Source organism: Lepidochelys olivacea, assembly GCF_965140295.1.
Source record: "Lepidochelys olivacea isolate rLepOli2 genome assembly, chromosome: 22".
Lineage (NCBI taxonomy): Eukaryota > Metazoa > Chordata > Testudines > Cheloniidae > Lepidochelys > Lepidochelys olivacea.
In genome coordinates, this window is record NC_140432.1 from 21,361,678 (window position 1) to 21,383,089 (window position 21,412).

Consider the following 21,412-nt stretch of genomic DNA (forward strand, 5'->3'; position numbering starts at 1 on the left):
GCAGGTTGGAGAAAAGGCTTCTTGCTCACCTCCTGTGGTTCTTCCCCTGACACTTCCCCCTTCTTCTAGCCTGTTGTTAGAGATCAGATAAGCTTGTGACTCCAGTGGAAGGGATGGGGCTTTGATTAGTGTGTCTATAAGTTGGAGTTCTGCAGAAGATGTCTTTCTCTCCGTGCATCTTGGAATGGTGGGAGCCATATGTTCAGGAGTAGATTTGAGGATCCTTATAAAACTTTTAATAAAATGGACTGGTGTTGTCTGTTAGTTTACTAAACCCTCCAAGGGCAGTAGATTATGGGAAGCTGTTGCTTTCTTGGTCACCAGCAGCAGAGAGGCTTATATGCGAATGGTGGTGGGAGAGAGCTTCAGGGTCTACTGAGAGTGGATGGGAAGGCAGGGTTAGCTGTTCCCAAGAGACTTCATTGGAGAAAGTGTAAAACTCACACCCAGGCTGTGTGAGATGCTGCCTGGTGACAGGGCAGAGGCTGCTTTTCATCTGTTCACATAGGTGTGACCATGACTTTCTGCTCCATCCTTGTAGGTAGAAAAACCCCAAACTTCCTCCCAGAGACAACTGCAGAGCAGCAAGTTGAACTGATCATGAGCTATAGAGACCATGCTGATAGTTGTGTTAGAAATGCTTCGCTACTTAGGGAGTGACTGGAGTCTAGTAGTCTAGCAAGTAAATTAGAAGTTAAGACTCCAGCTCTGCCATTGACTGTGTGTCCCTTGGGCCATTTTATACTTAGCCTATCTGTGCTCTTGCTTAATTAAGGCATGAATTGGTTTTAGGGTCTAATCATCAGGTCTGGAATAAATGGATTCCCTAAAGCCACAAATCCCTGCAGGGCTAGCTCAGCCTGTCTTCCTGATTTGGATAAATCAAGTTCCATGCAGCCTGCTGTGTGTGAAACACGCTAGACCTTAAATAGCAAGGCCTGATCAGCCCTGCATGGACAGTAAAGGTCCCATGGCACTTTCTGAAAAGTTTTTGTCCAACATTTTCCCTCCCCCACTGCCACGTGCTATTTCGGTCCTATCCCTGTGAAGGTGACCACATCTCAGTTTATGCCCATAAAGTGTGTTGGGACCCTCTGCCAAGCACTATGGATGTGGAAACGGTTCTCTCATTATGGTCGTTAAAAGGAGGAGTGCGTATTTCCCAAGTAGAATAGACCTGGAGTAATAGGATTATTAAAGTCACTGGGTCGGAGGCATGGGGCACTATCTGTGAGCTCTATTTGCCAGGGCTCGGTGGGGGGACATGTTGCCATATGTGTGTAATGATTGTGGGGAAGAGCAGTGTCTTATTTTCTCATCTCCAGTTTTCTGCATAGATAGTGCTGGTGCAACTGTCTTTCTTACACCATGCAGGGGAAGGGGAGGGGGGCTCCTGAGCAGCATTGCAATAGTTGTGTCTGTGGTGGATGCAGCTTGGCACTGCATTGTAATATAGCAGAACAGCTGCATTTTCCAAGAGGAAGATCAGATATTATAGTGGGGAGCTCCCCAAGTATTCCAGCATTGGGGGGCGGAGGTGGGGAGAGGAAGTGCTGTATGCACTGTAGACCTGGGAGCTCTATCCCTATGCTGTGGTTAATCCAGACAATGTGTCAATGCTGCTGTAGTCCTAGCTACTATTTCCCCACATCTGGACACTAATATAAAAGCTATGACTGTCTGAGCACTGGAGAGAAGGCAGGAATCCTCAGGTGCAGCTCTAGGTTACTGGCACACAGCTTGCTACCCTCCCCGCACCATTTTGTTTCTTAATATTTATTTTTCTGTTCCTTTTATTTTTCCTGGGGTTTTTTTAACACAATCTTTGTGCTTTGGGGGCTTTCCCCCTTTTCCTTCTTTGTTTGCCCGATCTGAGCCTTTGTTTTTTCTAGCTTCAAACCATGACCTCAGGTACAGGTTATACCAAAAACCCCAGGCTTCAAACCATGCCTGACCTGACACAGCTCTTTGCCCTGAAGCAATGGACATTAAAACTGCCTCTGCTGCCTTGGGGTGACTCATGTGCCCTCCAAATGTAAGGTCTGTTCAAGTTTTAAAAGCAGATCTTGAAAGCTTAGGGAGAACAGGATGAACTTGCTACTGATGGAGCATTCTCTGAGACTGCTATAGACCACCTGACCGGGGGATGAGGTGGATGAGGCTTTCTTCCGGCAGCTCGCGGAAGCTACTAGATCGCATGCCCTGGTTCTCATGGGTGACTTTAATTTTCCTGATATCTGCTGGGAGAGCAGTACAGCAGTGCATAGACAATCCAGGAAGTTTTTGGAAAGCGTTAGGGGACAATATCCTGGTGCAAGTGCTAGAGGAGCCAACTGGGGGGGAGCTTTTCTTGACCTGCTGCTCACAAACCGGGAAGAATTAGTAGGGGAAGCAAAAGTGGATGGGAACCTGGGAGGCAGTGACCATGAGATGGTAGAGTTCAGGATCCTGACACAAGGAAGAAAGGAAAGCAGCACAATACGGACCGTGGACTTCAGAAAAGTAGACTTTGACTCCCTCAGGGAACTGATGGGCAGGATCCCCTGGGAGGATAACATGAGGGGGAAAGGAGTCCAGGAGAGCTGGCTGTATTTTAAAGAATCCTTATTGAGGTTACAGGGACAAACCATCCCGATGTGTAGAAAGAATAGTCAATATGGCAGGCGACCAGCTTGGCTTCACAGTGAAATCCTTGCTGATCTTAAACACAAAAAAGAAGCTTAGAAGGAGTGGAAGATTGGACAGATGACCAAGGAAGAGTATAAAAATATTGCTCAGGCATGCAGAAGTGAAATCAAGAAGGCCAAATCACACTTGGAGGTGCAGCTAGCAAGGGATGTTAAGAGTAACAAGAAGGGTTTCTTCAGGTATGTTAGCAACAAGAAGAAAGTCAAGGGAAGCGTGGGCCCCTTACTGAATGAGGGAGGCAATCTAGTGACAGAGGATGTGGAAAAAGCTAATGTACTCAATGCTTTTTTTGCCTCTGTCTTCACGAACAAGGTCAGCTCCCAGACTACTGCACTGGGCAGCACAGCATGGGGAGGAGGTGACCAGCCCTCTGTGGAGAAAGAAGTGGATCAGGACTATTTAGAAAAGCTGGACGAGCACAAGCCCATGGGGCTGGATGCGCTGCATCCAAGAGTGCTAAAGGAGTTGGCGGATGTGATTGCAGAGCCATTGGCCGTTATCTTTGAAAACTCATGGTGATCGGGGGAAGTCCCGGATGATTGGAAAAAGGCTAATATAGTGCCCATCTTTAAAAAAGGGAAGGAGGAGGATCCTGGGAACTACAGGCCAGTCAGCCTCACCTCAGTCCCTGGAAAAATCATGGAGCAGGTCCTCAAGGAATCAATTCTGAAGCACTTAGAGGAGAGGAAAGTGATCAGGAACAGTCAGCATGGATTCACCAAGGGCAAGTCATGCCTGACTAATCTAATTGCCTTCTATGACGAGATAACTGGCTCTGTGGATGAGGGGAAAGCAGTGGACGTGTTGTTCCTTGACTTTAGCAAAGCTTTTGACATGGTCTCCCACAGTATTCTTGCCAGCAAGTTAAAGAGGTATGGGCTGGATGAATGGACTATAAGGTGGATAGAAAGATGGCTAGATCGTTGGGCTCAACGGGTAGCGATCAATGGCTCCATGTCTAGTTGGCAGCCGGGATCAAGTGGAGCGCCCCAAGGGTTGGTCCAGTATCTTCATTAATGATCTGGAGGTTGGTGTGGATTGCACCCTCAGCAAGTTTTCAGATGACACTAAACTGGGAGGAGAGGTAGATATGCTGGAGGGTAGGGATAGGATACAGAGGGACCCAGACAAATTAAAGGATTGAGCCAAAAGAAATATGATGAGGTTCAACAAGGACAAGTGCAGAGTCCTGCACTTAGGACGGAAGAACCCAACGCACCGTTACAGACTAGGGACCGAATGGCTCGGCAGCAGTTCTGCAGAAAAGGACCTAGGGGTTACAGTGGACGAGAAGCTGGATATGAGTCAACAGTGTGCCCTTGTTGCCAAGAAGGCCAATGGCATTTTGGGATGTATAAGTAGGGGCATTGCCAGCAGATTGAGGGACGCGATCGTTCCCCTCTATTCGACACTGGTGAGGCCTCATCTGGAGTCCTGTGTCCAGGTTTGGGCCCCACACTACAAGAGGGATGTGGACAAATTGGAGAGAGTCCAGCGGAGGGCAACACAAATGATTAGGGGACTGGAACACATGACTTTTGAGGAGAGGCTGAGGGAACTGGGATTGTTTAGTCTGCAGAAGAGAAGAATGAGGCGGGATTTGATAGCTGCTTTCAACTACCTGAAAGGGGGTTCCAAAGAGGATGGCTCTAGACTGTTCTCCGTGGTAGCAGATGACAGAACGAGGAGCAATTATGTCAAGTTGCAGTGGGGGAGATTTAGGTTGGATATTACGAAAAACTTTTTCACTGGGAGAGTGGTGAAACACTGGAATGTGTTACCTAGGGTGGTGGTAGAATCTCCTTTATTCGAGGTTTTTAAGGTCAGGCTTGACAAAGCCCTGGCTGGGATGATTTAGTTGGGGATTGGTCCTGCTTTGAGCAGGGGGTTGGACTAGATGACCTCCTGAGGTCCCTTCCAACCCTGATATTCTATGATTATGATTTCCTCTGGTACTGAGATCTTGGCACTGGATAAAAAGATTACACCATGTACTGAGAATCCCATCCAGTAAACAGCCTGGAGCAGTACCAGTATCAGTACTGGACTCAGTGCCTTCAAAACACAAGGACTCTTCTAAACCCAAACTGAAATCATCAGTTACAATGTCTTGGAGAACGCATGGACTACACTTTGGTACTATCTTCAATATCTCCTGATGTACTGATTCCAGAGTACCCAGTACTGTCCAGGGTCCTCTTCCATAAGGAATGTGAGTTACCATTGCTGAGCGGTACCGAATGACATTCCCAGCTGGTACTGACTTACATCCTGGAGTCGACGCTTCCATCTGCATCGACGACTCATCCTTTGGTGCTGATACAGCCACTGGTTCCACACCAACCTTTTGAGGGTACTGAGAGGGTCTTCCAGTTAGTACTGACGTATTATCTGGAATTCCCTTAGCAGCCAACACCTCAGCCCTCAGTACTGATGCAGTTGCAGGACTCATCATGTTACCAGCACAAATACTGTTACCGGCACCGTTTTCTCCTCCTCCCCTGATGGTCATGGGTGAGAACACCTCATCTGATTCTGAGGTGTCTATACAAGGCTTCTCTACCTTTTCATTTCAGCCACCCCTCCTTGAAGTGCACCCTGAGGAAGAAACTCCCAGCAGGAAGTGTACCCAGCAATACTGGCAAGAATAACTTTTCAGGTCCAACCCCCTTCCCTTATGCCCCACCACAGTGGGGATTTTGGAACCAGGGGGCCCCTTATGGCAAGCTCTTCTACAGGGTTCCATTGTGTAAGAGGTCATGCCAAGAGCACCAAGCCCAGGTCCTTTTCTGCAGGAGTTGCTTACAGAGGAGCAAGAGCCAGCTGGGGAAGAATAAGTGCCTCCTTCCGATAAATCTGCCTCCTCACCAGACGCCTAACTCTCTGGGTGTTGAGGTGGTTAATGAATGAAACGGACAACATTGTTGCCGCTTAACACCATCTGACAGGGAACTGAAATGGCTAGATCTCCTTGGCTGCAAAAGCTACTCCTTGGCCTCATTGCAGTTCAGAGGAGCCAGTTGCCAAACCCTGAGGGCAAAATATGATTTTACGAATTATTCAAATTTTTCATCTTTTGTTGAATATCTGCCACAGAACAAGAGGGAACAATTTCAGCTCCTCATAAAAGAAAGCCATAAAATCATCAAGGCTTCTCTCCAGGCCTTTCTTAATGCTGCCAATACAGCTGCAAGTTCCATGGCTATGGCAGTAGTTGTGTGTGGTGCATCTTGGCTGCAGTCTCCGCCATAAGGTACAAAATGCATCAAGGACCTTACCTTTGAAGGACCTAAGTTGTGCAGCAGCGCCAGGGGTGGGTCCCTTCATTCTCCTGAAGATGCCCAGGTGATACCACAATAACTGGGCATTTATATACTTGTGACAAATTAAAAATATAGTAGATCATAGACAGCTCAGTGGTCTCATCTAGTCTACTGCCAGCTCACGAGACTGACAACCCTACAGGAAGAAGCCCAGATTCACTGAAAAGGAGCCGTCCTCCACAGTGACACTGCAGTTGGCAACATCCTCAAAACAACCATTTTGACCCATTAGTTGAAGGCCACGAACTGTTTTCCTCTCTGGATCCCACATCGCACCTATTCCCCCTTCCACCCTTACAGGTATCGTCTCTCCCATTGTCTGTCTTCCTGGGAGCTCATTACTTTGGACAGATGGATGCTGGAGGTGATTTCTATAGGCTGTTCCATCCAGTTCACCACCTTCTCACCCTCTCTCCCCAACCCTCTTCAGAGACCCACTCATTAGTGTCTGATATCGGGGGTTGGTTCAAAGCACAACTGGGATCTCCTGAAGCGTTAAGAGGCCTGTCCGTCTGATGTAATTGCTGCTGAGTTCGGCAGTTTGGCACTGTCAAGGTTCCTTCTCCACTCTGAACTCTAGGGTACAGATGTGGGGACCTGCATGAAAGACCCCCTAAGCTTATTCTTACCAGCTTAGGTTAAATGCTGCCACCACCAAAGTGTTACACAAAGAACAGGGGAAGTGCCCACTTGGAAATGTCTCCCCCCGCGAAATATTCCCCCAAGCACTACACCCCCTTTCCTAGGGAAGGCTTGATAAAAATCCTCACCAATTTGCATAGGTGAACACAGACCCAAACCCTTGGATCTTAAGAACAATGAAAAAGCAATCAGGTTCTTAAAAGAGAATTTTAATGGTATGGATGGTAAATACCTTACAGGGTAATCAGATTCAAAACATAGAGAATCCCTTGAGGCAAAACCTTAAGTTAAAAAAGACACAAAAACAGGAATATACATTCCCTTCAGCACAACTTATTTTATCAGCCATTTAAACAAAACAGAATCTAACGCTTATCTAACTAGATTGCTTACTAACTCTTTACAGGAGTTCTGACCTGCATTCCTGCTCTGGTCCCGGCAAAAGCATCACACAGACAGAGAGAACCCTTTGTTTCCTCCCGCTCCAGCTTTGAAAGTATTTTGTCTCCTCATTGGTCATTTTGGTCAGGTGCCAGCGAGCTTATTTTAGCTTCTTAACCCTTTACAGGTGAAAGGGTTTTTCCTCTGGCCAGGAGGGATTTAAAGGTGTTTACCCTTCCCTTTATATTTATGACAGGCACCCATGGTGCATTCACTGCCTCCTCTGACTAGGGTGCAGTGCCCTTGGCCTCCCATAGCAGTGTGTCCAACCAAGTCTCAGTCAAGTCTTGTGTGCTCTGCAGAGATAGCTCCCTCTACAGTCCAGGCCGGCAAGCTGGCCTGGACTTTCCTGGCAGAAAGCTGATTTTGCCCTCTCTCATTTGGTGTGCTTGGGTTGGAGGACCCAGAGGTGTTTTGATCTGGGCTTTCAGACCAACCCCAAATCTTATAAGGGATTAGTTAACATCTATACTGGCTCCATGCCAGTGCCACAGATAGGTAGAGGTTCCTGCTTGGGCTCCTCTCTGCCCCAAGCCTTGGTGCGAATTCTTCCACTGGCATGTTCTGTGCGCGATGATAGCCTGAACATGAATAGCTAGGTGCTCTGTAGAGCTTCCTCCCTTCCCTTCGCGGTATTGAGTGTCTGTTCTAACCCTGCTGCTCAGGCCCACAGCACCCACTGGGGGGAAAAGGGGAGCATCCCAGACCCCCTCCTTCTCCTATGATTGTTTTTTCCTGCACATCTCGCTCCCCTTGCACATCGCACTCCCCCAAGATAGAAGTTCCTTCCCTCCTATATGAATGAAGAACCATCCCCTGGAGGGAGGTATTTTCAGCCCTGGCTGAAGCTGAAGAGCAAGGTTCCCCAGGGGATTGGCAAAGTGCTTCAAAGCTAGGCGTGTCTGAGTAGCATTCCAGCTCCTTCCCCTCCCACTGCAGGTCACACAGACATGTTCTGCAATGTGTTTCTTGCTCAACACAGAAAAGGGGAGAGAAGCTGATCCTAGGAATGCCGCCCCCGTCAGTGCTCTGGGATGGGGTCACACATGGTGGTGCATTGCTTGCCGGCCTATGACTTTAGGGTACCATGTGGCAGCATTCTGTCTGGTGCTCAGTGCTAGCCTGGGTCTGTAGCGCTGGAACAACATCTCTGAGAGCCATGCCTATGGGCAGAGAGCTGACCTGGGCACCGGGTTTCCTGCTATTTGGCTTTAAGTTTCAACCTTAACTTTTTCCTGCAGTTTGTGGGGGTGGAGCACAGGAATTAGCAGCAGGACTCCTGAGTTCTCTTCCTGAATCACTACACCCTGTTACCTTACACAAGTCACTGATATCCTGGCTATCAGTTGCTGAGCACCCCTTGCTGAGTGGAGTCAATGGCAGATGTGGATCCCCAGCACCTCTTGCCGTTGGTCCCTTCCTCTTTCTGTGCCTGAGCTTAACATCTGCCCGGTGGGCCTAGCAGGGTTCGGTAAGTCATAGGGGAACTGGGGAGGGGGGCGGGGGGGAAGAGAGGGGCTTGTTTGTGAAGGTTTGTAAAATGCTTTGGGATCATCTGATGGTAGGAGGAGGGCAAAGGGTTAAATGAGTCTAATTTTCTGTGTTCGCCCTCTGTCTAAGCTAGAACATGACCTGGTTCTTCCCTCACTTATTCTAGTGCCATTACACAGACGTCGGGGAACTTCCCCAACAGGAGGAGAATCAGACCAGGACATAGATCAGCATTTGTCAGCATACCAAACCCTTTGCAACGTCTGACTCTCCCTCCAAACTCTGAATGTTCAGTTCCTCCCCAGCCAGGGGAAGCAATTCACCCTCTTCTTTCTTGCTGGTTGGATATATAACAACACACTCTCTTCGCCAGGTTGCAAGTTTGAGATCTCTGTGCTATAGACACTATTCTGTCCTCTGCAGCCAGGAAGGGACTGTGCTTCTTATTTCTACTTTCCATTAGCTCTGCCTTCTGCTCCCCTTTTGCAGCTCTTTATTCTGGTAACTGAGTCAGCGTTAGCAGTGGGACTCTGCTTAGGAGCGGCTCTGGCCTTTTCTGGGTTGAGATCCTTGCCTCTAACGTGTGACTTGTTGGCACTGCTCTGGGACTTGGTCAGACATGTTGATAGCAACAGAAGCAGAGCTAGATGGCAAGCATGGTTGCTCACTCCTTTGCACTCAACAGGGCATGAACAAACACTCAGCATGTGGGTCAGCCGGGGAGACTATGCCAGGCAATTGGAGTAGGAATGGTCCTGCCTGTGATCAGGCCAGAGCCCAGAAGAAATTCCCCACAGTCTCTGAGCCTTGCCACCCTCCAGGAGAGATTTCAGCCCCCAGCTTTGCTGAGCCTGGCAAGAAGAGAGATCAGTCCCCTCCTCCTCTTCCTGTGCAAGGTGGCGAAAGCAAGGGGGTTGCTGGATGATGTGAGCAGCAGGTAGGAAAAAAACCCTTCTTTGTGCAATGTGCGGAGTGCCACACCAGGGACAGAGTCAAACACTGCTGGGCCTTTCTGACCCTGACTGATATTGGCATTTATGCCTGTAGTTGGGGCTCGTGCTTCAGAGCATGTGCTGGTTCCTGAAGAGGGTCAGGAAGAATAACCTCCCACCCAGGTGCAGCATTGTCCCAGGTGCTCTGTGGTCTCTTCTGCTGCCTGCTGAAGCCTCCATGTTAGGCTAGGAACTGGAATTGCTGAAAATGGTCTGATCTGGTACGGCACATCCTGAGTCCCCTGGGATCAGCTTACAGATGTGGGATTCTTCTCATCTCAGGAACAGTCAGGAAAGAAAGAGATGCTGGAGCAGGAAGGTGCTACTCTTGTATTAGCGATTCACAGACCAGAGGTGTATAGCAAGAGCTGGATGTTGCAGTCTGGCATGCTTATGGATTTGCTTGTACAAATTTATGTCTTCTCCTTCCCCACGGTCTGAAAAGGCTGTTTAGGTTCCTGGAACGAAGGGACAGGGACTAGCTTCTGTAACAGGCTGGGCTGGGCATAGCAACAGTGGCTAATTATAATTGCCATGTATGTGTCCTGTTCATATGTCGCCCTTGAAACACTTTACACAGGTGGGTAAATAGCCTGCTCCCTGTGAGCCCTGCCCTTGACCCACCAGAGAGAGGCAGTGTGCCCACACTGAGTGCGTGACAACCCCATTCTCCTGAGCCCCAGACCTGTATCTGATTCACTGCCCCATGCCACCTCCCTGGACAGTCATTGTGTCAGCTGTCCTGGTGTCAGTCTAAAACACCCCTGGGATGAGTATCCAAGTACCACACTGCCCTTCATCCCCCTTACAAGAATGATCCATGCTCTTGACTATAAGGTCTCTGCAGCTTTGCTGAGACCGCATCTTGCCTGTCTTTGGCTGATGGTGCATAATGTAGCAGCTTCTGTGAAAGAAGACATGTGGATACCATCAGAGAGGCCCAACCAGCCCCTACTGAATAGGAAGGAACTCGCCACCCTCACCTTCTTCTCTGTCCACTCAAAACTTGTCATAAAGATATTTAAAGCCATGACTTCTTACGTGGGGCGTGGTCAGGAGGGAGCTAACAGGAACAGCTACAGCCAGCAGAATTATCTGCCTATTCTCTGTGACCAGCACTTTCAAACCTAGCATTAAGCACCTATTTCTGGACTCTGAGGGGCTGAGCATGTTTGCTGCATATGATGTGAACTGTGGGTGCTCAGCACCTCTGAAATTCAACCACTTATTTGGGTGCCTGATATGGATGTAGGTGCTGGACTCTAGGCTCCTTGTTTTAAAGATGTTCTATTTATTTTTGGATTAGGCTCTCCATGGGCTTTTCTAACACTGAGTTTCACAACCCACTTCCAAGGTGATACTGACCCCATTTTACTGCTGGAGAAACTGAGACAGATCTGAAGTGACTTGCCCTGTGTCACACAATGAATTTGTAGCAGAGCTGATGCAACCCAGCCTATAGACCTAAGGAGTCCTGAAGTGAGCAATATACCAACAAGCCTCCCTCCCTTTACTATATTATCCACTGCCATAATTGTCGTGTGTTGAGAGATTCGTGTGTATATTGAATTATTAAATGAAATTGTACAGAGATTGTTGGGCATTTGAATTGTAACTGGAAAAAAGTGGGCAGTGACACCATTGTTGTAGCCCTGCTGCTCACAGAGACCTGTCCATGTTAGAGCAAGGAGAGCAGCGGCTCTAGATTAGAGGGGATGGATTCTGGCAGGGCCAACTTGCTCTGTGGTGGAGTGTGCCCTCCCCAGCCTCGGCTCACCTTAGAACTGCAGGTGACAGTTCTAGCCAGAGTGTTCTCACAGCCTTCAATGTGACAAAGGTCTCCACTCCTCATGAGTGTGAGGGGCAGTTGCTATTCGCTGCTTGGGACTTGAGCAAAGATGGTGATTTGCAATCCCCTTTCCAGCAGCCCTGGCCACAGCTCAAAATCCTCTCTGTCAATTAAACTTTATTGTAGTGGTGCAGCAGCACCACTGTCGTTAAGGTTCTGTCACAACATCTATTTAACGGTTCATCTTTCAAAGTACTCTAAAATTGACATGCTTTATCAGATTTCTGTGAAATGTGGTGTGCCTGAGGAGGGTGTGGGGTTGGATTAGTGACCCATATTTGGAGTCATTTGAGCCACGGGTTCCAGAGATATAAGTTCCTCCCCTCTCCCCCTCCCAACCCAGCTGTATTAAAAAAAGCTTCTAGGTATGAGGTTTTTGGTTTTGCCCAGCACTAAAGACCAAACTATTGAAGTTGTGCAGGTCAACCTGGTTTCAAACTAAAGTTTTACCTAAGGTAATGTGTGGCACGCACTAGGACTGTGTCTACACTGCATACCTTACAACGGGCAGCAGTACCATTGTAAGGTGCACTATGTAGCTGCTCTTTATTGCCAGGAGAGAGCTCTCCTAGCGACAAAATAAAACCACTTCCAACGAGGGACAGTAGCTTCATCGGTAGGAGCTTAGCTCCTGCCAATGAAGCACTGTCCACACAGGTGCTTTTCTTCAGAACTTTGGTTGTTCAGGAGGGTGTTTCTTCACGTCCCTGAGCAACAAAAATTTTAACAACGGAAGTGCCTGTGTAGACATGGCCTACATTTTCGGGGGACTGAAACTGAGAACAGTATTGAAGAAAATGTGCACTTGTTACACTGCCCATGCACCAGTACAGAAAAATGGCTAAAGGGTTTCCATTCCAGACATTTTATATGCTTTAATCCTGAGTCCCCTCCCCCCCCCCTTTTGTCTTTTAATAGTGTTAGGTGGAATCCAGTGGGTGAGAGGAACGGATTGTAAAAGGAGATAAAGAGCTTGTACATTTCAGCAATTGTGGGGTTGGCAGAGTAAAGCTATATGTGTTAATGGGGTGTATTGGGGCAATGCTGAAAGAGGGCAGAATTAAGGTTGCATGGGCAACCTTAACTGTATATTTCCGGGTTTTCATAAGTTTGAGTTTTACTCAATTTGGTGGTCTGGAAGGGGATGACATACAGTAGTTACGAACAATACTGGAATGGAGGTTGTTCATAACTCTGAAATGTTCATAACTCAACAAAGCATTATGGTTGGTCTTTCAAAAATTTACAACTGAACATTGACTTAATACAGTTTTGAAACTTTACTATGCAAAAGAAAAATGTTTTTAACCATCTTAGTTTAAATGAAACAAGCACAGAAACAGTTTCCGTACATTGTCAAATCTTTTTTTAAACTTTCCCTTTATTTTTTTAGTAGTTTTACGTTTAACACAGTACAGTACTGTATTGGCTTCTCTTTTTTCTCTCTGTACTGCTGCTGCTTGATTCCATTTTTCCTGTTCCAAATGAGGTGTGTGGTTGACTGATCAGTTCATAACTCTGAGGTTCTAGTGTACCACCAAGCAACCTTAACTCTAGGTTAACATAGTTTTTTGGCATTGAATATATACTTCTATAAACATTAATTTAGCTGGATGAGGCCCCTGTATTTGTACATGGGGCAACTGAGCACAAAGCAGTAACTTACCCAGCTTACAGTGAATTTGTGGCAAGGCCAGGAATAGAACCTGGGAGTTGCAAACACCCATCTTCTTCTCTTGCAGCTATACAGTGCTCCCTCTGTTAAGGAATGGGAGGAGACTGGGGAACAGCCTGAGACAGAAAGTAAAGTGGTATAAGAACAGAAAGCTACCAATAATAACATGTTAGGAGCCCTATTGCTTTGTAGGGAAAAATTCTCTCCTCTCCCCAATTCCCCTTTGATCGACAACAGGAAGTGTGAGATTGCCTGGGGAAGTGGAGTGAGAGCTTTCAGCAAATACTGGAAGGGAGCAGTTACCAAAACCCTGTAACACCTTACCTGTCCCAAAAAAGTGCCCCAGTGCCTGCACTGATGTCTTGGGTCAGGGCTAGTTCCTGGTTTGCTGGCTCCATGAAGCTGAATGCACTGGCCACATGGCTAGTCAAGGGACTCCAGGAAAGGCATACTCCCTTTTTAATAAGGTAGTAATTCACTTTCCACGTGGAAACACAGTGCTGGGACCTGGTCTTCTCTGGATGGCTGATTCTGAGTGCATTCCATCCAGCCCAGGGGCAGAGTCACTCTTAGATCCTCATCCATTTATAGAACTCATCTTGGGTCCTGATTTCAGAGAAGCTGACCTGCAGCTGTCATTGAGGTCAGCGGGCCCAGATCATTTGAAAATCAGGCTCCTAGTCTTTAGTGATGGTCTTTTTACCCCTGCAGTCTCCGTGCACATGCATCAGCCATGAGTGCCTTTCCCTCTCCTAGGGAGTGATGACAATCATGTGTGCTGGTGGGCGGCAGGTGACACAGGTTTGACATTTGGTGCTGATGTGTGTATGTGCAGGGCCTGTGTTTATATGCCTGTTTGCACATCCCCCAAGCCACATTCCACACTCATGGCTCATCACCAGCTTTCTCCAGAGAAGGCAGTTGGTTTTGGCCAAAAAAGATGATCTGCTCATGCAGACAGGAGCTGTCTTGTCTGCAGTGCAGACTGCCAGCTGTGGCATCCCTGGGGTGTTGCTGACTTCCAGTAAAATGTGAATCCGCTGTTTGGCCTCCTGCACACAATCACATTTTCCCCTGGAACCATGCTCCCTATCCATACTTGTTTCCCCACCCTCTTGCTCAAGATGCTGTCTACTCCCTCATTTCCATGATGCTTTGGGGGGAGGGAATGGCGGGGAGGAGATATACCCTAGATTCCAGCCTCTCTCCTTGGTCTCTGAAGATGGCAGAACAGCCTGTCCCTAGGAAGAGCCCTCTGGGCTGCGCCGTACCTTGAAGCCCAGCTGTTTCTGGCTCCATCCTACCTCTTTCCAACACTTTCTCTCTGTGTCTTTGCTTTCTGTCATGAGTGGAAGGTGGAAAACAACACACAAGTGAAGAGCAAAGGCCTGGTCTCAGTGTGGAATAGCAGAGGCTGAGTCTATTCTTTTCTGTGTAGGTTTTTATATCACGCTTATTACTGTAACATCTGAGCACCTTCCACTAATGCATTAAACAACATGAGTACATGTCTGTCACACGTTTGTTCTCTCATCCTCTGCACAGAGGGAGAAGCATATGTAAAAGAGTGTCTTGTTTTGGTAGGGTTTTTTGTTTGTTTGTTTAAATAAATATACCTGTTGCTATGTGTTTATATTAGACAAGACAAAGTCAAAGAAATGTGCCTTGCTCTTGGAGTGGAAAGTGGTGAGGTTTATGATGGTCCTTAGTTCTTGCGAGTTCATAACACAGTCTTGGACTGCCCTCCGAGAAGGTTCTGTCTCCTTCACAAACCAGCTTTACTCCTATTGTTGAGAATTTGCTTGGGTTCAGATTCAACCAACTGCTCTTCATCCATGAGCTGATCTCATCCAAGCACTGGGAAATCTTGTTGGTAGTGGCATGGTCGTATGTGGTGAAGGATAGATAGAGCTGTGTCATCTGTATATTGCTGGCACTTGAGTCCCTGTGATCTGACCAGTTCACCTACTGGTTGGATATAAATGTAGAAAAAGATCAGAGAGAGAATTGATCCTCGTGGAACCCCATCAGCAAGGGGTAGTGGTGTAGGTGCAGTTTCCCATCTTTGGATGCAAACTGCGGGAAGGACCCAAACCATTTTAGTGCATTCCTCTGGACTCCTGCCACCTCTCTCAGGTGAGACAGCAGTATCTTGTGCTCAGCAATGTTAAACACTGCAGAGGGGTGCAGGAGGATGAGAATGGATATCCATCAGTGCCACAAAGCAGTTTCAGTTCCACATCCTGTCCTGAATGCAGATTCTGCCAGGTCTAGATTGCTGGGTTCAGTTAGATGAGCTTGCTCAGGAAAGGGAGGTTTGACACTGGGCAATATTTGGCTAGGACTGATGCAGTCTTGCTGCCAGCTCATGTCTAAGGAGTGCTACAGCTGGGCTGCATGTATCCCAACCTGCCTTAGGAAAGGAAAGGAGGATCTGGTGATGTAGGAAGTCTTGGGTATGGTGAGTCAGTGACTGCACCCATAATTGGTGGTCCCAGCACAATAGCCTCCCAGTGATCCTTCAGTCTTACGGTATTTGCATCATGTCTCTGTGCAAACTGGCTCTTATCTCCCTCGCTGCCCTTGGACTTGAAGCTGGGTGGGTGGATGGACACTCCTGTCTCAGCCCAGGCAGGAGAGAGGAGGGTGTACAATAGAGAGCAATTGTCTGAGTCTGGAGCACAGCTGCGCTCCTCTCTTTAAGATGCACAAGACTCTTCTTTTTCAAGCTGCCACCTCTTTGCAAGGCTCCCTCCGCTCATTCTTGGGAGGCACAGATGAGCGCAGCAATAACCAATCACAGAATGTCTAACAGGGGAAGCGAATGGCTCAGTGGGGAGGGTCAGATGTCTAGTTAGCAAGTAGGTTTGAGGGGCTTCCCCTCAACCACCCCCAGTAGGCTTGTGCAGGGGATATTCATTCATAGTCTCACACCTCTTGACAGGCTATGGTCCTGTACCATAGGCTCTTGTTCTAGTGCACCCCTACAGCACATAGTATCTGCAATACCCACTGAGCAAAGTGACACGCCAGCTTCTGTGAGTTCCACATCAGCCCTGTGACCTGACAACAAATCTCCAATGTGCCTGAAACCCACCAGGCCCCACCCTCAACCCCTCTGTACCTGGCATTCGTGTCCTCCTCGCTTACGCTACGCTGCCAGGCATAAAGGGGTGGGCTAAGAGTTCTGTTGGTGTCTCTCTGCCACCAGAGGCTCCTCAGGCCTGGCTCTTTAATCAGGAGCCATGTGTGCAGCTCCAGTGTGGGCAGTGGGATCACTTCATGTGTCCAAGGGTGGAGTTTAGCTTTGGCTCTGTGTAAATCCTGGTGGGACTTCCGTAAAGCTCCTTGTGGTCCTTCAGGAAGGGAAGTGTAATGGCAGTGATTCTGTGCCTAGCTCAGTGGGCTCCTGCGCCATGACTCAGGATCCTGGTGCTATGGTGATACAAAGAATGATTCCATCAATGTGCCTACTGTCTCAGGGCAGCTGGACAGCTAGCTGGTACATTTGGAACAGAGAACCTGCCAGTTCCCTGGCCATGACCAGAGTTTCCCAACTGTTGGGGTGTGTACAGTAGATGAATCCCTTGGGGGTGCATTGTGGACAGAGAGACCCTCAAGGACTGGGGTGGCCATGTTCACTGTATGCTATAACCTGCTCCATCTCACTCTCTTTCCCCAAGGGTGCATGATCTGCCTGGGGCAGTCGACCTTCCTCCGGTTTAATCACCCTGCTGAGGCCAAGTGGATGAAAAGCATGATCCCAGCTGGAGAAAGGAGTCCTGGGGCCCCATATGGACTCATGGCAGGTAGGTGAAGCCTCCATGCTCAGGGCCTGGGAGTGAGTACACCTGTGTTCTGTTCTTGACTCTGCTGCTGACTCAGGCAAGTCAGTTTCCCCTCTCTGTGCTTGTTTCCCCACCTCTAATGTGGGGATAATAATCCACCCCACCCCCAAGCAGCAGCAGCTTTGTCGGCAGGAGAGTGTTCCTGCCAACAAAGTGCTGTTCACACCGGAGCTTTTCATCAGTAAAACTTCTGTCATTTGGGGGGAGGGGGTGTGTTGTTTTAACACCCCTGAACAACAAACATTTTGCCCACAAAGTACCAGTGTAGACAAAGCCTCAGTGTAATGAGCTCAACAGAGCCCAGATATTCAGTGGGGCAAAGGTCAAACCCTGGGCCTTGGAGAGAGAAGTTTGAGGAGGAGGCACTGCCAGGGCTCAGATTGGCATTTCTGTCCAGTGCTGTGGTCTTTTCTTCTGTAGCTACTCCTACTCTCTGCCAGGTTGTTGCTGCGCTCTCTGAGCTACTGTGAGTCACCAGTGCTGGGTTTGGTGCCTGTCCAGAGTCAGAGTGGCAGCAATGTCAGGCAGGAATCTCTCCCTCTCTCACCAGTAAAGGAAGGGGAGAAAGGAACTCATTTGCTTCTGAAGGATCAGGTGGAGGCTGCTGATGGAAGTGGGAGATTGGGTTTGATTGACATGTCTGCTCCTATAGGCCAGTTCTGCCATCACACCAAATGGAAATGCCGTGGCCCAGGTCTGCAGTCCTTACTCAGGCAGCACTCCAGTTTGCTTCAGTGGGAATTTTGCCTTGAGCAAGGGCTGCAGAGCTGGGCCAAAGCCTTTCTATTTGGTGTGATGGCAGAACTGGTCTATTGGATTTGCAGATGTGTCCATCAAGCCCAGTCTCCTACTTCCAGTTGCAGCCATGACTGACCTTTGTTTAGGCTGAGTCAAAGCTGATGCCATTAGGGCTGGCAGTGAGTGACTGGGGGAAGCAGGTGAGGTATGATAGCTCAGTAAGTCCATTCCTGTGAGAGCATGCGCCTAACATGGTTGTACAGCCACACGTTGGAGTTATGGTTCGCCATATGACCCAGCCCAGAGAAGCTACAGGGTGGCCTGCACAACCTAGGATTTAATGTCTCTCAAGTGCTGAGCTTTCTAGTCCCTGTAGCACTGTTTGGTTTAACCCTTCATGTGCTGTTATCAGAGCACCCTCACCAAGATACCCGCTTGACCCTTCTTGGGGGATGGGCAGTGAGGCGGTCTGGCTGATGCAGACTAAATGTTGTTCTCCTTAATGGCCACTTGATACAGACTTGCTGACTTGATGCCTACTGTGGGAAGCATTCAGTGAGAGTCTGTGCTAGCAGCACAGCGATACTGGGAACCAGCCTGGGAGATAGAGAGGGAGCAGAGGAGGGAGTTCACAGAGGCTTTCCAATAAGGGAGTCTGGCTGTTGACAGCTAGTCCTTTCCTGCTTGCATTCCTCTAGCTGTACAATGGGGCTTGTATTGGGGCAGTCTCTGAGCACACCACTTTGTGGCATGGCACGCTACTGCACAACCTACATAGCTTTCAGCACATCCAGTTGCTGCAGTGACTTAGGGTATGTCTACACTATGAAATTAGGTTGAATTTCTAGAAGTCAGTTTTGTAGAAAGTGTTTTTATACAGTTGATTGTGTGTGTCCCCACAGAAATGCTCTAAGTGCATGTAGTCGGCGGAGTGTGTCCACAGTACCAAGGCAACCGTCGACTTCTGGAGCGTTGCACTGTGGGTGGCTATCCCACAGTTCCCGCACTCTCCACCGCCTATTTGAATTCTGGGTAGAATTCCCAGTGCCTGATGGGGCTAAAACATTGTCGCGGGTGGTTCTGGGTACATATCATCAGGCCTCCATTCCCTCCCTCCCTCCCTCTGTGAAAGCAAGGGCAGACAATCGTTTTGTGCCTTTTTTCTTGAGTTACCTGTACAGACGCCATACCACAGCAAGCATGGACCCTGCTCAGCTAACCGTCACCGTATGTCTCCTGGATGCTGGCAGACGTGGTACTGCATTGCTACACAGCAGCAGTTTATTGCCTTTTGGCAGCAGACAGTGCAGTATGACTGGTAGCCATCATCAATGTAGTCCTGGTTGCTCTTTTAACCGAGTGCCTGGGCAAACATGGGAGTGACTCAGCCAGGTCATTTCCCTTGTTTCATCTCATGGCGATTCAATCCCGCACTGTCTTTTAATCTGCAGCTAGCAGAAGATGATGGCCAGTAGTCATACTGCACTGTCTTCTGCCGAGCACCCAGGTGTTGACGATGGCTAGCAGTCATACTGCACAGTCTGCTGCCAGCAAGATGTATAAAGATAGATGAAGTGGCTCAAAACAAGAAATAGATCAGATTTGTTTTGTATTCATTTTCTCCTCTCTCCCTTCCTCTGTGAAATCAACAGCCTGCTAAACCCAGTTTTGAGTTCTATCCTTGAGGGGGCCATTCAGTTTCTCGCAAAGCCACCCCGTTTGTTGATTTTAATTCCCTGTAAGCCAACCCTATAAGCCATGTCGTCAGTTGCCCCTCCCTCCATCAGGGCAACGGCAGACAATCGTTCATCGCCTTTTTTCTGCGTAGACGCCATACCGCGGCAAGCATGGAGCCCACTCAGATCACTTTGGCAATTAGGAGCACATTAAACACCACACGCATTATCCAGCAGTATATGCAGCACCAGAATCTGGCAAAGCGATCCCGGGCGAGTAGGTGACGTCAGCGCGATGACGTGAGTGATGAGGACATGGACACAGATTTCTCTCAAAGCACAGGCCCTGGCAATGTGGGCATCATGGTGCTAACGGGGCAGGTTCATGCGGTGGAACGCCGATTCTGGGCTTGGGAAACAAGCACAGACTGGTGGGACCACATAGTGTTGCAGGTCTGGGACGATTTCCAGTGGCTGCGAAACTTTCGCATGCGTAAGGGCACTTTCATGGAACTTTGTGACTTGCTTTCCCCTGCCCTGAGGTGCAAGAATACCAAGATGAGAGCAGCCCTCACAGTTGAGAAGCGAGTGGCAATAGCCCTGTCGGAACTTGCAACGCCAGACAGCTACTGGTCAGTCGGGAATCAATTTGGAGTGGGCAAATCTACTGTGGGGGCTGCTGTGATGCAAGTAGCCAGCGCAGTCAAAGATCTGCTGATATCAAGGGTAGTGACCCTGGGAAATGTGCAGGTCATAGTGGATGGCTTTGCTGCAAAGGGATTTCCTAACTGTCGTGGGGCCATAGACGGAACCCATATCCCTATCTTGGCACTGGAGCACCAAGCTGGCGAGTACATAAACCGCAAGGGGTACTTTTCAATAGTGCTGCAAGCACTGGTGGATCACGAGGGACGTTTCACCAACATCAACGTGGGATGGCCGGGAAAGGTACATGACGCTCGCATCTTCAGGAACTCTGGTCTGTTTCAAAAGCTGCAGGAAGGGACTTTATTCCCAAACCAGAAAATAACCTTTGGGGATGTTGAAATGCCTATAGTTATCCTTGGGGACCCAGCCTACCCCTTAATGCCATGGCTCATGAAGCCATACACAGGCAGCCTGGACAGCAGTCAGGAGCTGTTCATCTACAGGCTGAGCGAGTGAAGAATGGTGGTAGAATGTGCATTTGGACGTTTAAAAGCACACTGGCGCAGTTTACTGACTCGGTTACACCTCAGCGAAACCAATATTCCCACTGTTATTACTGCTTGCTGTGCGCTCCACAATATCTGTGAGAGTAAGGGGGGAGACGTTTATGGTGGGGTGGGAGGTTGAGGCAAATTGCCTGGCTGCTGGTTACGCACAGCCAGACACCAGGGCGGTTAGAAGAGCACAGGAGGGCGCGGTGTGCATCAGAGAAGCTTTGCAAGCCAGTTTCATGACTGGACAGGCTACGGTGTGAAAGTTCTGTTTGTTTCTCCTTGATGGAAACCCCCCGCCCCTTGGTTCACTCTACTTCCCTGTAAGCTAACCACCCTCCCCACCTCCCTTCGATCACCACTTGCAGAGGCAATAAAGTCATTGTTGCTTCACATTCATGCATTCATCACACAAATAGGGGGATATCTACCAAGGTAGTCCAGGAGGGATGAGATTGATGAGATTACTGGTTCTATGATGAGATTACTGGTTCTGTGGATGTATTGTTTCTTGACTTTAGCAAAGCTTTCGACACAGTCTCCCACAGTATTCTTGTCAGCAAGTTAAAGAAGTATGGGCTGGATGAATGCACTATAAGGTGGGTAGAAAGTTGGCTAGATTGTCGGGCTCAACGGGTAGTGATCAATGGCTCCATGTCTAGTTGGCAGCCGGTGTCAAGTGGAGTACCCCAGGGGTCGGTCCTGGGGCCGGTTTTGTTCAATATCTTCATAAATGATCAGGAGGATGGTGTGGATTGCACTCTCAGCAAATTTGCGGCTGATACTAAACTGGGAGGAGTGGTAGATACGCTGGAGGGCTGGGATAGGATACAGAGGGACCTAGACAAAT

At 48.6% G+C, this 21,412-nt stretch overlaps 1 protein-coding gene across 12 annotated transcripts in view; it reads left to right on the plus strand.

Annotated features, from left to right (window-relative positions):
• Positions 1-21,412, plus strand: part of PHLDB1 (pleckstrin homology like domain family B member 1) — a 122,715-nt gene that overhangs the window by 35,207 nt on the left and 66,096 nt on the right. For all 12 annotated transcript variants that reach the window (XM_084611770.1, XM_084611766.1, XM_084611772.1 and 9 more), the window contains one exon: positions 16,785-16,910. In XM_084611770.1, coding sequence (XP_084467896.1) covers positions 16,785-16,910 — 126 coding nt within the window. The remainder of the gene's footprint in view (positions 1-16,784; positions 16,911-21,412) is intronic.